Consider the following 16,806-nt stretch of genomic DNA (forward strand, 5'->3'; position numbering starts at 1 on the left):
GGGGCCAAAATCGAGCAATTGAAACTTGGAGGGCTAAAATCAAGCAATTGTGAAACTTAGAGGGTTAAAATCAAGCAATTGAAATGTGGGGGCCAAAATCAAGCAATTGTGAAACTTGAGGGGCCAAAACTGCATTTAAGCCTAATCGATTTCTACTTTCTCTTTTAGGATTGATTTTTTTTTTGAACAAGTGGATTGAATAGAAGTTGGTGTGCTTAATTATTCTACGTTCATCTTGTTTCTACAGGGTAAGGCCTAGTAATCCCCTTGTAATTATCTTATTTTTCTTTTTTATTAATAATATAAGCTATAAGTGGAAAATATAGAATGATAGGGTGCCAACTTCGTTGTGACGTCTACCTCTATTTTAATATCTAGACTAGATGCTTTTAATTTATAAAAAAAAAACGTTACTTAAAACATATAAAAAGAATACACACGACCAAAATAATAACAAAAGATATACTTTTCATAACTCTAAAACCACTACATTAATTACTTACTACATATATCGTGACATTTCCTCAGACTACTGCGGCAAATCATTATATACATTGGCCCTCTCTGCAGCAGCATACAAATATCTTCGTTTATGTAGTAAACTCCATATTTCACATTTTCACCCAAACAATATGTACTAATACGGTCAAAAGATACATATATGGGACCATGATCCACACTTTGCAAACATGCTTTTTATACTCTTGACACGTATAAGTCATTTTCATTGCACAGTGACACATATCAATGTAATCACTAGATCAATATAAAATATGTTTTATACCAAAATTAAGATCCTCATGTGTAGGTTATTGTAGTTAATGATCCGATTGAGGCATTCATGTCTACATCTAAGCCACATTTTGATATGTAATGTCCCTATCATAAAGATTGATGATGGTATGGTATAAATATTCTTAGAAAAAAGTTGGGCCTGCATAATTGTCTTATCTACAATACACAACTGGGATTTTTTAAACTCAAGCCCACTTGGTGCTTATTGCTTAAGCAGTGTTGGGCTTTTTACAGTATTCATATTCTCAACAAGATTTGGTCCCCTACACTCTATCCTTTGGAATTGATGTTTTAATTAATGAGAGTTACTCTTGTCGCACTACTGGTTACTGATCAACAAACACTGTCCGTTACTTAAGTAACAGACAGTTTTTTCCCCAAAATTTCTGATTTTTACACATCCGCTACTTAAGTAATAGAGCGGATAAAAATAAGGCGCGCCAATAACCAATAGGTAGCTCCCTTAATTAATTTGCTCTTACAAGAAGAAACACAGTCACAAGGTAAAGGACCAACCACCTACACATGACACACATCGTACGCAAAACACAACAGGAAAATGACAAAAATACGGAGGATTTTCTGTTATTTAGCGGCCCCCTGAACATTAAATCCTAGCCCTACAAGTATTATGTGACTGATGATTTTATTGCCTTGTTTTGTGCAAGTGTACACCATGATAGGGTCATTTGGTTTAGGTCACCACGTGACGCGTCTTAGCTAAATGAATACGTTGTTTCATTCACAAGATTTGTGACTGCAAACATAATCTGCCCCACCTATTAATCATCCTTTGACTGTTTTATAGTTTTACACAGACACTCTTTTTTCAATATGAAAATATCATTACCGTTTTGGCTTGATGTTCGTAACATTGTGTTTCTTAGATATTGTTCGTTTTGAATATTGTTGTATGAGCTCTTGCGATTTTTGTTTTTATGTAGAAAGCGTCTAGTTGAGTTAAGGGTGTGAGGATTGTATATAAACTATCATCAACCATGATTACTAGATAATGTGGAACTTTAAGATGTACTATAATAATTGCCTCCCAAGTCGAGAGGCTAAGGGAGCTAGCTGGTTCGATACGCCACTGGTTTTGAGTGATCATAAGAAATGACCGAACATCGAGCAATAAATCGTTAAGTTTACTATAATATGAAATATATTTTTGCCAAAATAAATAATAAAAAGAAATGTTACTAAAAAAACGAGTTCGTACTATAAGCTGGCATTGAATGAAGCAATTATTTATTTATTTATTTATCCATTCATTGTAACAAAATTCTAAAAAAACATTGTCAACGAGTCAACCACCACCACATTCAATTCATCACATACACTTTAATTATATTATTATGCAATGCATGCATGTATTCGCTATATATGAATCAATGTGATTTTACTACAACACCAAACTCGCGTGAACCACGGAGAAATGCAACTGAAATTTGCATTTCTCCAAACAACAACGTTACAAAACAAAAACAACATAACTACTTCGTAATTAAATTCAATCTTTGTTAGCTACACCACCATCAACATTAATTAATTTGTAACATATTTTAATTCTTTAACAAACCTGCCTCAGAATTTCCGTTTTTTTTTTTCTTTCCATAAATTGTTTGTTTTGTTTTGACTTGTACAGCTTAATTAACTTGTCAAATTATTCATCATACCACCTTGCAATCCAAATTAACAAGTTTCTAAATCTTATAACAATCTTTTCATCTCCCCTTAATTCTTTCATTTTATTCTTCTTCCTTTCATTCTTTAATTTACATCTTAACAAAGGGTAAGTATTTTTTATGTATTTGGTTTTAACATTATTTTGTGATCTCATTTATTATCTTTTCTTCTATATATCTCACGCTTCAATTCAATGTTGTTTTCATTTAACAGATTGGCTTCAATTTGGTATTGTCTATTTGAGATTCAAAAATCTTGATATACAATCATCACGGTTATTAAACAATTTTAGAATTTGCATATTGAGTGAAATATTTCACACAACAGGTACTATTTTGTTAATTTATAATTTATTTTTTCAATTATCATTATCATGTCCATAGTTTTAAATAGCGGTCGTGATTGCAATTTTTTAAATTGTATAGAATTGCAGTCACATGCAATCTTAAATGCAACCACAAATATATTGAAAACATTGATGTCACGTCACACACATAAGTCACGTACTTCTGTGTAAAACATTGATCATGTTTCATCGATCATATTAAAAATTAAAATATATACATATACATTGTGTTTTTCTGATTATTCAATGTTGTGTGTGGTATTGATTTTTTGTTGTTGATTTTGGTTGGTTTCCTAGGTTTCGGTGTGGATTATCGACAATTTGGAAGTGCCGGAATGGAACAATTCCGGCATATTGGTGAGGTTCTTGGAAGCCTAAAAGCGCTTATGGTTTTGCGCGATGAAATTCAAATCAACCAACGACAATGTTGTTTGATCCACGACATATTCAGTCTAGCATTCGACACAATCTCAGACGAGATAAGGCAGAATCTAAAGCTTGATGAAAGAGCTACCAAATGGAAACCTCTTGAATTTCCTCTCAGAGAGCTTTGCAGGGTTTTCAAAGAAGGTGAACTATACATCAAGCATTGTTTGGATTCAAAAGATTGGTGGGGAAAATCATTGACACTTTCTCAGAACCGAGATTGCGTTGAGTTTCACATTCATAACTTGCTTTGTTATTTCCCTGCGGTTATTGAAGCGATCGAGAGTGCTGGTGAGATGTCGGGTTTGGATCAAGATGAGAATTCAAAGAAGAAAGTTATGCTTGCAAGAAAATATGATGTGGAATGGAATGATCCAAAACTTTTTCAATGGAGATTTGGGAAACAGTATTTGGTTCCAAAAGAGATTTGCAACCAAATGGAGAATGCTTGGAGAGAAGATAGATGGAGGCTCATAGAATCACTCAAAGAGAAAAAAGGTTCTCCCAAACTCACTTGTTCAAAGAATGAGCAACAATTTGCTGATATGTTGTTGAAGAAACTATTGAATGGTTCAGAAAAAACCAATAATAGTAATAACAATAAGATTCTGTGGCCGATTTCGATTTTGTTAGGATCCAAAGATTACCAAGTGAGGAGAAGATTGGGAAGGGGAAAGGAATATAAGGAAATTCAATGGTTAGGACAAAGTTTTGCTTTGAGGAATTTTGTTGGGGAGAGAGAAGCTTATGAAAATGAGATTTTCAATTTGTTATCACTTTCTCACCCTAACATATTGCAATGTCTATGTGGTTTTTATGATGAAGGTAAGAAAGAGTTTTCACTTGTGATGGAGTTAATGAACAAAGATTTATGGACATACATGAAAGAAAATTGTGGTCCAAGGAGACAGATTTTGTTCTCTATACCTGTTGTGGTTGATCTCATGCTTCAAATGGCTAGAGGCATTGAATATCTTCACACCAAAAAAATTTACCATGGAAACCTTAATCCTTGTAATATCCTACTAAGAGCAAGAAACTCACAAGAAGGTTATTTTCAAGCAAAAGTTGTAGGATTTGGTTTGTCATCTGTGACGAATGGTGACAATAGAACCTCACCAACAAATAACCCTATTCTTGAAGAGATTGACCCTTCAGTTTGGTATGCACCTGAGGTTTTAACTGAGCTAGAACAAACGAAAAATGCTTCAACTTATTGTAAGTACTCAGAGAAAGCCGATGCATATAGTTTCGGTATGATATGTTTTGAGTTGTTGACAGGGAAAGTTCCTTTTGAGGATAACCATCTTCAAGGGGATAGGACTAGCCAAAATATCATAGCAGGCGAAAGACCTTTGTTTCCATATCATTCGCCGAAATATCTTGTGAGTTTGATAAAAAAATGTTGGCAAACTGATCCGTCTCAGCGTCCTACTTTCTCGTCTATTTGTAGGATTTTGCGCTACACCAAAAAGTTTCTTTCAATGAACAGTGAGTATGTTATGATCAATCCTGAATTCAATCAGCTTGAACTTCAGAACCCACCTGTAGATTGTTGTGACCTAGAAGGAATGTTCTTTAAAAGTTTTCTAATGGAAAAGACAAGTAACACTGTTTCACAAATACCTTATGAAATGTTTGCTTACAAAGTTGTTGAGAAAGGGAAGATCAATAATCAGAATCAGAGTAATACTCCTACTAAAGATAAGTGCTGTGAGTGTGAGCCAACAAAGGATGAGGCTATTGTATTTGGGGAAGGAAATGAACATAGCACAGTTTGTACAGATGCTAATGCATCCATAATGGAAGATCTAACAGCTTATCCCAAATCAATTTTTGTCGACACACAGTCTAGTTCTTCTGATTCCCCACCAAGGAAGAGTGTTACAATAAAGACACCATTAGAAATGAAGGCAAAGAAAGACCAAGGTCAGTTTAATTTTATTTTGATATGTATGAATTAGTATGCTTATTAGTGTTACAAACTTACAATGCAGATGCAGACATTGAACACGTCACTAACATGCTGACACCGATAATAATTTGAAAAAATGAATGAATTACATGTGTTGGTGTCAAACACTGACAATGTGTAATATGTCAGACACCGAACATGTCTTTCATCAGATGTGTCAATACTACATGATTTTGATTAATGGTGGTGAATGTTGTAAACTAATTATGTATTGAATTGATTGAAACAGGAACTCGAAAATTGAAAGCAACAAGATCATTACCATCATTATCGGGTCGCATTTCAAGGACAAATAAGGTAAATCTGTCATCAATGGCATCTAGCCCTCTAAGTCCAGGTAAAAGAAGACCTACCAAATCCTCATCAGAATCGGAGCGCAAAGGGAATCAATCACCATTAGTGACAACTTCAAGCACAGTTAGAAGAAAAATATATGAAGGAGGCAATGTATCAGATTCCAAGCCTAGTTTAAAGCTGAAAACAAGAGATCAATCACCATTTAACAGTTTAAAGACAAAAAAAGCACAACTTCCTTTGAATCCTTCTTCGAGTCCGATAAGCATGAGACGCGTCCAAAGTGCTAATAATGCCGCTAGTGTGAGGATGCAAAAAGGGTTCATTTCAACACCTCCAATGAGTCCTTCAAGGACATTCATAAGCAAAAAAAGTGGTCATGTTTCAGATATGGATTCTGCGAAGATACGAGGTAGATTGTCAGCATATGGATTGAGTCCCTTGAGTCCATATGTGAGGAATAATAAGACTAAAAGAGAAAGCATGTCACCATTTACAATGTCCCCTTTGAGTCCGTATGTAAGAGAAACATGTGGTCATGTCTCAGATTAAGGCCTTTTAGCACTGGTGTAAAGATTCTTTATATTCTTTAGCAGTTATTAGTCCTTAATTAGAGACTTCAACCATTTTAAATCAAACAGATTTTCTCAGGATTTTAAATTATATGGGGCATATATTTTTTTAATGTAAATTGGAAACACAAAATGTAGCTTTTATGGGAAGGTTACTTAGATGTATAGTTTTGTCAATGGCTGTATTCTTTTAATTTTTTGTAAATATTTTTCATAATTGGAGGTTATTTCCCTACTTTCTTGCTCTTGCCATATATATATATATATATATATATATATATATATATATATATATATATATATATATATATATATATATATATATATATATATATATATATATATTGTGGCTTACCTTTCTGGTCGTATCATAGTGAAAGGTTATGACTTCATAACTAGCCTTCAAATAGTCCCTCACCTAAAGATCATACACAACAATACCTCTTTAAAAGGAATAAAAAAAAAACTTTAATTGCACATTGAAAAGTCAAAACAACAACAAAGATCACATGAACTAATAATGAATTAAATCAAAACAATACATAGTTTCCTCTAAAGAAGAGAAAAACCATGCTCAATTTACATGCATTCAAATAGCAACCTAAAATCAATATGATCAAGGTATGTTACAGTTATATATACAACCATTGAGAGCAAGTGCACCCCAAGAGAGAAAGAACAAGAGGGAGTGTTACAACAGAAACTACATGCTTCCCTTTTATGGTGGTGAAGCTGTTTTATATAATTTGATAAACAAACATTTCTTCCTACAAAACTGCAATTACAATTTAAAAGGACCGCGATACAATTTACATAGGCTCAGAGAAACACTTTGCAGAAAAACTTGAGCTTAGAAGCAACTTAGCATATGCCGTTCCAATTTTGATGTCTCTCAATCTTTTCCATATTTGATCCCAGGAAAAATAGTGTATAACAAGGCTTTGTTAGATATGACATAATAACAATATGAAATTCTGATTTAAAGACAGAGCTTGCTTATGCTCATTGGCAATGAATCATAATTTCAATATCTGGATTTAGATTACAACTCTATTTCTGCATCCAATTATTGCAGAAATTGAAGCCCCTTCTGCATCACATTTTAAACCAGAGCTCAAGATGTCAAAAGTGTTTCTTACAATCCACAACAAGTTGATGGTATTGGCCCGAGTGGCCAGGGCAAAAATATCGGAGAGCTATCATCAAGGGAAAACTTTCCTTAAACCATCTGTAACACTTTTATACATCCACTTGAATTGGCTGCAAGAAGCATGTCTGATTTCCCTCTCCAGCACACACTTGAAACAAATTGACCATGGTCATCTTCAGTCTCTTTACCAGAGATGGGATCAATAGATCCAAACTTGTGTGACGTAATTGGCATGGGAAGTGATTTATAGTAGGTGTAAACCTACAAGAAAATATAAATGTGATGCCAATGAATATGACTTCTGCACAAAACTCAGGCCTACTTGCATTTTCATCTTTGTATAATCCTTCTAAATAAGTTTTCAATTTTACAAATGTAAGATTGCAAGTCAGAGATTATCATCACAAAATTGGCGCATAGTTATGTTTTCATTTTTAAGATTGCAAGCACATTTTTTAAAGAGGTTTACAAATGTGGGAGTGTCAAAGATTTTCATTTTAAAGATTTGCAAACTCGTGTATTAGAGTTTGTCAATAGTTACAATTTTAAGATTTGCTCTAGATCCTCTTAATTAGTAAAAAACTAAACAGATAAACATTGCTGGAAACTATATATACCTCATTTGATTCTGAACCACACGCAATATATCCATCATCAACAGACAAACCCACAAAATTCTGTCAAAGTAAGAGGTGGAAGATTTAGTCGATCAATTTGAGTAAAACCATAAACAAACATTAGTCAGAATAAGGCCACAAAAAACAAAAAAAAATACAGGTAAAATTTCTAATGCAGGTATAGAGCTAACTCGGATAAACTTTTCCACAAGTACTTGTAAATAAGAAAAGGTAGAAAAGATCTTGAGAGAAGTGTTCTAACTAATAGGCATGATCATTATATGAGTGTTCTAACTATACTAATATGCATGAGCTTTCTATGTAATAGCTTTCTCTCGTTGATCGTCTCCATAAACATCTATAAGCTAGAAACTGAATACTTATTTTAATTAAAAGCTCCTATAAGCTAGAATCTAATCCGATTCCAAACTGAACCATAGTAGATGTAGTTGTTCATCACAGATTTGAACAATTTATTTTGGCCGAAGGCATACACAATTACACATTTCATAAATTTGACTAGCCATTCAGATAACAACAATCTGAAACCCCATTTAATACCCAAACAAGTTAAGTTCTCTGAAGGAAGTTTAAAACTTAAAAAGCTGTGATAAACAAACCTTACAGTTTCCACAAACATAAATTCCATTCAGTGTTGTAAAATTTAAAACCATACCTTTTCATTAGTATGTCCAGACAGGGTTAGGCTGCGAGCACTAGTAGATGCACCAACCGAAGAGGTTTTATTGAGATCCCAGATCTTTAATGAATTATCAGTAGATGCAGAAACAAGTGTTTCAGAGTCTAAGAATTTGACATAGCTTACAGCTTTACGATGGCCAACCAATACACACCAGGGACTTCTAAGATTGCGAAGATCATAACAATAAGTTGAGTAATTCGCAGATCCAAAGGCCAGCAAATGAGAGGAATGAGCCGAAAATTGGACACAGCAGACATTAGCAACATTCCTGATTGTGCCTAAACTGTTTTTCTGTGAAACATTTGCACTATATTAGCACTTGAATAGTTATTGCTAAGAAACTATAGTGTATGTTTGGCAGTAATTTCAGCTGACGGGAAAATACATTTTATGCAAAATTTATGCTTAAAAATTAGAAAATCATTGTCATTAAATATCTGCCCTCTGCTGATGGAAACACAAACTAGATTTTTCTTATAGATTCAACATATTTCGGATGTAAAAAAAGATGACCTGTTTGGTGATCAAGGATTCTTAATTTACAGGGAGAAAATTCCAAATCGTGTTTTTGATGCATACAAACAGCGGTTATAAAAACTTTTGAAGTTCATGTTATGTTTGAGGTGGTGTTCTCAAATTTTTGTCCACCGCCACAGGTCGCAACACCTATTATATTGGCCACAGGCCACAACATTATGAATTTTTGGCTGGCCACCATAATCCACCTTTGCAAGCAACATACAATTACACTGCAACCCTAGTTTTTTGTTTGTTACTGATTTTCTGTCCAGCAAAATCTGCACATTGCATGCTTTACATACATGGGTGCCGGTGTGTGTGGGTGGATTAGTACACGGGAGAGGGTTTACCTCACTGATGCTCCACAGCTTGACAGTACAATCATCACTTCCACTGGCAAATTTGGTAGGGCATACCGGAGAGAAGTCAACAGACCAAGCCCTCTTTTCATGTTCACTATATTGAGAAAATTCTTGACCTGTGCTGGCATCCCATAACTGAAAATACATTGAATTATACATGACATGAATAAAGCTGGTAATCAGAGCATGCCAATTACCAATAAATAGTTATATTCTTTCAGAACACCCACATCCCCCAAATATAGCATTTCTAATGTTTCAACTGATATTGGTTGAGATGCGGGTGTTTACAATCATGCAATTTGATGCCCTTCTAAATTTAAGTAAACAAATGATGATCACGGCTCTCTATTTTGATGCTAAATAATCATGTCACGCACAAGCTTGGCTCGCCTACAACCATGTAGGAAGCACATGTACTTCAAGAAAGTAAATTCATTCCAAGTATGATTTTGGTACAATAGCACGAAGTCACTGAAAAAATGACATTATTTGAGAACATTCTAAAAGAAAAAGAACAGGAGTACCCACCTAGACGGTTGATCTATTCTTTCTTTTTCAAAAAATAAATGTTAGATTTTAGAAGTCCGCATTCATTTTGAGTCAGATACATTAATTCTACATATATCAATGAGGGATACCGCAAAGCATGTCTTTCTCAATGATAAAATAATAATTCAAGTGGTGTCTTCAAAGCATACCTTCACTACACCGTCATAGTCTGTAGAGGCAAGATAGTTCTTAACATAGTTATTCCAGCAAACACAGCTGAGCTTTGATCTGTTTGACATCTCAACAGCAGGATAATGGATATCAACAGAGTCATTGCAAAGTGTATTGAAGTCAAAGATTTTTATTTTCTTAGATATCCCTGCAGAAGCAAAGTAATCTTTATCCCGATCAAAGCTCAGAGAGCATATCACATTTGCGGGATTGTTAAAATCTGCATTTCTTAGTATACCCCGCACTTCAAGTTTGCTGTAACGTGCATACTTGCACAAACCATCAAAGAAGGTTCCTAAAGCATCTTTACTTTTATGTTGCTCCTCGCCTTTTTGGGTCACATACCAGTTCTCACGAGTTCTTAGTATATTTTTATCTGGGTGATCTGTAGCATCTGTTTCGGAAAGGTGAACTTTGGATCTCATGGAAAAGTAAGCACTTTCGAGATGGCCTATATTTCTCATCAATCTCAGTTCATTTGTATTAGAGATTGGGGATACCGTGGGTAGCATTTCTGCACTCAAAAGTTCCTTTGTAAGAGGCATAATCTCTTTCTGAGAAGAGTAACCGTTCTGAAAGCCAGAGGAAACCAAGGGTTTTCTTAAGCCATGCCTCCTCTCTGCTTCTTCTATATCTGATTCCAAGCACTCTAATTGTTCAACCAATTTGGAGGCATCGCTCTGCTTCTGCTCTTTTAACGAGAAGAGGAAATGCAATAACAATTCTGATTCTGCATCTTCCTGGTCTATACATGATGACAATTCTTCACTACACAACTCCTGTAATCCATTGATCACTTCAGATTGTAGGATTTCCCTGTCATGTGGCAAAAGTTTTTAACTTTAGGGAATCATAACAACAGAAATTAAAGCTTAAGGAAATCATATAAATAAGGTATAATGTTTGTGGTCCAAATTATAAGAATTAACGGCATATTTATCGAAATATGCCTAAATATTTCACAAAGACTGGAAGAGAAGAATATGCAAATAAAAATTCTCTGTAGTTAGTAATATCAAAGGGAGAAGCAGACATCTTAGAGAACAAAGATTTCAACTCTATAATAGAAGATTATCAGCTTGCCTCCAAGAACTACACTATTAGTGATGATGGAAAGGAAAAAAAATGATCCATGTATCTGCATAAAATACAAACTTTAATAGTGTCGTTGAATGGAAATTATATTATGTGTTAATCCTCCAGTTCTCAGGGGAAGGGGGCCTTGGTAATCCGGAGTTCAGCCGGGAGGTAAGTACAATATGGCCAAGAATTTTTGTTACACAAAGGAATCAAATTCAGGTTCTCCCCAGTGATTCGTCCTTTGGTGGAGCTCATTAACCACTTGAGCCCAATCAGTTGGTTATTTTTTATTTTAATTTATAAAGTGCCTCTAAGCTTTCATTTTGTTAGTCTGATCCCAGCATATAGTCAGTTAATAATGCAACACACAAATGTTGTAAAAAGGGAGAGGGGAGGAAGGGGATCATTATACAAAAACCTTAAAAAAGATACATGAGAGACGATTGATGAACCTAATGATGACAAATGTCGTGCATATGTCTATACTTCATAGAATTTGGGTTTGGCTAAGTCAACCCCACAATACCAGGTTGTAAGGTGGGGGTTCCTCCCACTTATAAACACTAGTCAGGCCACATTACTATCCAGAGTCTCAACCCCCTGCCCCCCAAGCCCACGGGTAGGACTAGACATCTGAAAGGTTATCCGGGTAGCGCAATGGATCTAGAATAAGCTCTGAGACTATCTTAAAATTTGGGTTGAGCCTAACTCAACCCTACAATGCCAGGTCACAAGGGGAGGGTTTCCCCGCTTATAACCATTATTCAAGCCATATTGCTATCTCAGGTGAGTCTCTCAACAATACCAATGACCATCAACATAAGGGCATGCCATGATTTAAATATACATTGTTCCATACTTACAATTTTATCAAAGAAACAAATGATAGATCTGCATATCAGATGTTAATGACTAATTTTTAAATATAATTTTAATTGAATTAAATCACATGTTAACTACGATAGACAGTATTTCAATAGTACCCTGTTGTTGGACGTGATGATGGTTCAGGATGCAGCAGCCAAAGACAAAAGCCAGCTTCCTTAGGATTTTCTGAAAGGAAAGCTGGAGGAAGAATCCTATGATGAAGATCAGACATTGCTGCAATATGCGCTCTTTCAGAGTCAAAATGACCTAGCAACTGAAAAAATGAAGGGAAGAAAATTAATAATAAGCTTGTGACTTGATGTTTACTGTTCCAGTTAGAACGATTGTGAGCAGAATCAAATAATTTTGTCAAACCTTATTGCTCATTAAGTTACTTTTAATTATACCAATTAGTTAGTTTTATTGACTAGAAAGATCTGCACTAAACACCTACACACGGGTCTTTTAATCAACCTAAAATGAGGAAGCCACTTCACTATGAAATGTACCAAGTATCTGAATTTGAGTCTTACTGGGAAGATGTCAGAAAGCTAACACTAGATATAGGGGGAAAAACAAAGGGATAAAAAAAACGCTAATGCTAGATGTTGACCTCAAACATATATAGACAGAAGCAGGTTTTCAACTGTACTACACAAGTTCACATGTAAACAAATCTCTTTTTGAGGAGTTATGAATAATTATCATCGCAGAACACAAGAAAACTGCATTTAAAAAAATGTAGAAAGGTATCATGAACTGGTCTACATACCTCAAAAAGGAAGACACCAAGACAGTAGATATTTGATGATGTTGTGCAACCTCCCTCAGGACTTGCATACCACTTATTTTCCAATCTTTGACATAAAGAAGTAGATGACAATTGACCTGTATTAGATACACGAGGGATGCTAGACATTCTCCCAAAATTATACATAGAAAATTGGTTATCTTCCTCATATTCGTTTCTATAATCTTGTGATCCAATTGTAGGAATTTGAACTTCATGATTACTAGCAGTCTCAAGACACAAGTCACTCCCGGTCCTCACATTCTCATCAAATTTTTGTTTCTTGGACCCTATGTCAATAGAGGGCGACCTTACTTGCTCAGACAACCTTTTTCTAATAAAAGAATTATCTAAGTTAAGAACTTCAGGATTTACAACACTACCTGCCATCTGTTTTTGAGTAGGTAACCCAGTGTACGTGACCTGATTTGATGGTAACAATTTAATGTAAGATGGAGAAAGGCTATGCAATGCAATTCCCCGAGAGTGAGAATCATCCACCAAATCCACAATCATCCTAAATATATTTAAACTTTCCACTTTGCTTGCTTTGCGCTTGCCAGATTTTAACCAATCTCTCAATGTTACGCCGTCACATTCAGTCCTGCTTGATCTAGGCACAGCAGCATCACTATTAAAGGGAAACTTTGCAGATTTGGAACTAGGTTTCACTGATATGTTAGAGTTTGACTGAGAACCAATGCCAGCCTTCATCTGTTTCTGATCTGTACCAATGCTGGCCTTCATCTTATTCCGATCTGCAACACTGCCAGTCTTAATCCAATTCTGATCTGCATCACTGCCAGCTTTTGCCTGATTTTGCTCTCTAGACTGAACAGTGAAGCGATCCAAAGCTGGACCTTTATGTACAACACCCTTACTCTTCAATGTATTTTTAATAAAATACTCAGCAAACCCAGATTTGGATATCATTTTTGTGCGTGTTCCTCGATGAACATCACCTGCACCCTCTTTACTTTCAGCAGCTGCCAAGTGTTCAATGACATTGCTCTGACCATCACTGTGTGATTTTCTAGCTAACAACTCGGGAAATGATGCAGTTCCAACATTCTCCCAAGCACTAGATGTAGCCTGGCCACTATTTATCAACCCAGTATCACTAACTGAATTTCCATTTCCAGAATTATTTCCTATCTGATAAAGATTCTGCCAATGTTTCTGTTGACTATACATCTGCACTTGGCTATTCGATGTACCAATATCAAAACTCGAACCATTGTAACTTTTCACCGTCAGTTCTTCAACCGTTGCATAAGGATGTTGTGACGTAGCCGCTTCACTAACAGCCTCCTCAACTACATTTTTACCATGTAGAATACCATCATACTCCTGATTAACAGGTAAAAATACTTGTTGAGATTTCACGATTTTTCGGCTTTCGGTATTCGGTGAATACACATCATCCTCTTTACTCTGGCGCTGCGAATCGTCAGCAGACTCTAATTGAATTCCCTCATCAATCAATTCTTCTTCCATAACTTAGTTTTAACCTTCGCAATCACGTATGCTCCATTTTTAGCAATCAACACATAAAACCAACACTGTTCAATGTTCATCAATAATCAATAAGTCAAATAAATTTGATAAACACATTAGTTAAATTCATATTCATTAAAATCATAAATAAATAGAAAATAAACTTCTATATGCTTATTGCTTATACTACTTGCAGCAGATTTGAGAAATGAAAATCATGAACTCAAGTAAAATAATGAAACATTTAACTGGAGCGATTAGACATTAAAATAGTAGTAGTAATCTCAAAACCTGATAACTGTTGCAGCAAAGTGATTATTAATTAATCGATTAAAGTGATGGATTAGAGGAACAGAAAAAATTTGTGAGAGGAGTTAGATGGAACGAAAGAGAAGGGGAGAAGGAAAAGGACTTACAAGAACGCGATTAATTTGTAATTTTGTGGAGGTGGAAATAAGTCGGTTTGTGAAGAGAAGCTGGGGAAGCAAGAACACGCGCTCTCAAGTCTCACCACACACAGCGAAGAAGTATTGGTAAAGCAAGTGCCAAAAGATTATTTGATTTCATTTCATTTCATTACATTTCAAGACAAGATAAACGGTGTATAAAAAGCCGGGTTTCATTATTGGGTTAGACCCGACTCGAAGCTCACTTTCGTACGGAGTATTTGACTCATCTTTATCTTTATTTTATTTTTGTTTACTCTTTATCTTTATTTTTTTTTGGTTACAAGGCTAATCAAAACAAAACAAAAAACAAAAAAAAAAAAAAAAAGAAAAGGAAACTATTCTCTAAGGTAGAAAGTTCCAGTCGCGTCGCTTCGAAGAATGTCAAAGAAGCCTTCTGGGGGAGATGCATGAATCGTGAGATCAGAATCTGAAGAGGCTCCAAGCTTGGCTAAGAAATCCGCACAATTATTTGATAATTGTTTCCCTCTTTATCTTTATTTTACTAAAACAAATTTAACTCATCTTTTAATTTTATTAATCGGTAAAGTTTTATGCCAGAGAGATTTGGGTAGTATGTATCAGATGTTAGATTCGATCATCATTGTTAACATAGTAAATCAAATAGGTTTAATATAAAAAAAATGATCTTTAAATTTATGGAAATTACAAATTTACGGAAATGGGTTTAAGAATTGATCGTCCTGACAAAAGTATGAGCAACTAAATTTGACTATCTCCTAACAAATTTAACTTCAAAGTTTACAAAATACGAAGAAAAAAAAAGTAATATTAGCAATAATAAGGACCTGGATTAGGTGCAGTCAGCATCCCTAATTGCATGCATTCAGTTGAATCTAGATTATTTGATTAAGATCGGACAACTTAGATTTAACATTAGAATTTTAAATGTTTTAAAAAATCAAGGCAAAATTACACTAGAGGTCCTTTATCTTATTTATTTGTAACAGATTGGTCCTTTATCTTTTTTTTGTCCCAAATTGGTCCTTTATCTTTATAATTATGCACATATTAGTCCTTTTTTTCATTTTTTAATAAAAATATGATGATGTGTCTAGCCACGTAGGATAATGTTATTTCTTCAATAATTTTTTTAATGAAAATTTAAAAATTCCAGAAATCATATGAAGATTCATCATTGTTCATCATCTTCTTCATCATATTCATCCTCTTTTTCATTACACTTTAACAAAAACACTCAAATACACCTCAAAATTGTATAAATCTATGTATTATGTTTACCTCGATCTTTTTTTAAACTCCAAAATCAAAGTTCCCAATTCTTATTAAATCCTAATTTACCAAATCAGATCTGTGTTATATTTACATCATGCTTCTTTTTCCCTCACCAACTGTTCCACGAGCAAAACAGTTCTGTTCTTTAAAGTTATGTTCTTCATTTTTTTTTTGATTTCTTTAAAGCTTTTTTCCAGAATTTCTTTAAAGTTTTGTTCTTCATTTTTTTTCTTGATTTAATTTGAAGGGTGGTTCTTTAAAATTGGTGGTAAATAAAAATCCAAGCTTTGTGAGATTTGATAGGAATAAAGCAACATTGTAGTAGAAAACACGGTGAGAATTGGAAGTGTTAAAACCCAGAACATATTTTGGGTTATTTCAATTTTAAGATTTTTTGGGTCGATGAAAACTCATATTTATCATCTCATATTTTTTATTTGGTAATTTAGGGTTTAATAAGAATTGGGGAATTTGATTTTGGAGTTTAAAAAAAATTGAGGTAAACAAAACACATAAATTTATATAATGAGGCGTATTTGGGTGCTTTTGTTAAAGTGTAATGAAAAAGAGGATGAATATGATGAAGAAGATGATGAACAATGATGAATCTTCATATGATTTCTGGAATTTTTAAATTTTCATTAAAAAAATTATTGAAGAAATAACATTATCCTATGTGGCTAGACACATCATCATATTTT

The 16,806-nt window shown here is 34.3% G+C and overlaps 2 protein-coding genes across 2 annotated transcripts; one reads left to right on the forward strand and one right to left on the reverse strand.

Annotated features, from left to right (window-relative positions):
• Window positions 1-3,129: 3,129 nt before the first annotated feature.
• Window positions 3,130-6,217, forward strand: LOC123909670 (mitogen-activated protein kinase kinase kinase 7-like). The gene is made up of 2 exons (XM_045960544.1): window positions 3,130-5,182; window positions 5,458-6,217. Exons 1-2 carry the CDS (start codon window positions 3,163-3,165, stop codon window positions 6,072-6,074), a joined length of 2,637 nt encoding a protein of 878 aa, XP_045816500.1. The 5' UTR covers window positions 3,130-3,162; the 3' UTR covers window positions 6,075-6,217.
• A 383-nt stretch (window positions 6,218-6,600) lies between these two features.
• LOC123909669 (protein SPA1-RELATED 2) lies at window positions 6,601-14,992 on the reverse strand. The gene is made up of 8 exons (XM_045960543.1): window positions 14,819-14,992; window positions 12,888-14,467; window positions 12,232-12,389; window positions 10,147-10,984; window positions 9,434-9,580; window positions 8,538-8,855; window positions 7,862-7,921; window positions 6,601-7,505 (listed from the first exon to the last, which is right to left on the reverse strand). The coding sequence occupies exons 2-8, from the start codon at window positions 14,400-14,402 to the stop codon at window positions 7,314-7,316; spliced, it is 3,228 nt and encodes a 1,075-aa protein (XP_045816499.1). The 5' UTR covers window positions 14,403-14,467; window positions 14,819-14,992; the 3' UTR covers window positions 6,601-7,313.
• Window positions 14,993-16,806: the final 1,814 nt, after the last annotated feature.

The sequence above is a fragment of the Trifolium pratense genome, linkage group LG2 (genome assembly GCF_020283565.1).
Source record: "Trifolium pratense cultivar HEN17-A07 linkage group LG2, ARS_RC_1.1, whole genome shotgun sequence".
In the NCBI taxonomy this organism is placed as follows: Eukaryota; Viridiplantae; Streptophyta; class Magnoliopsida; order Fabales; family Fabaceae; genus Trifolium; species Trifolium pratense.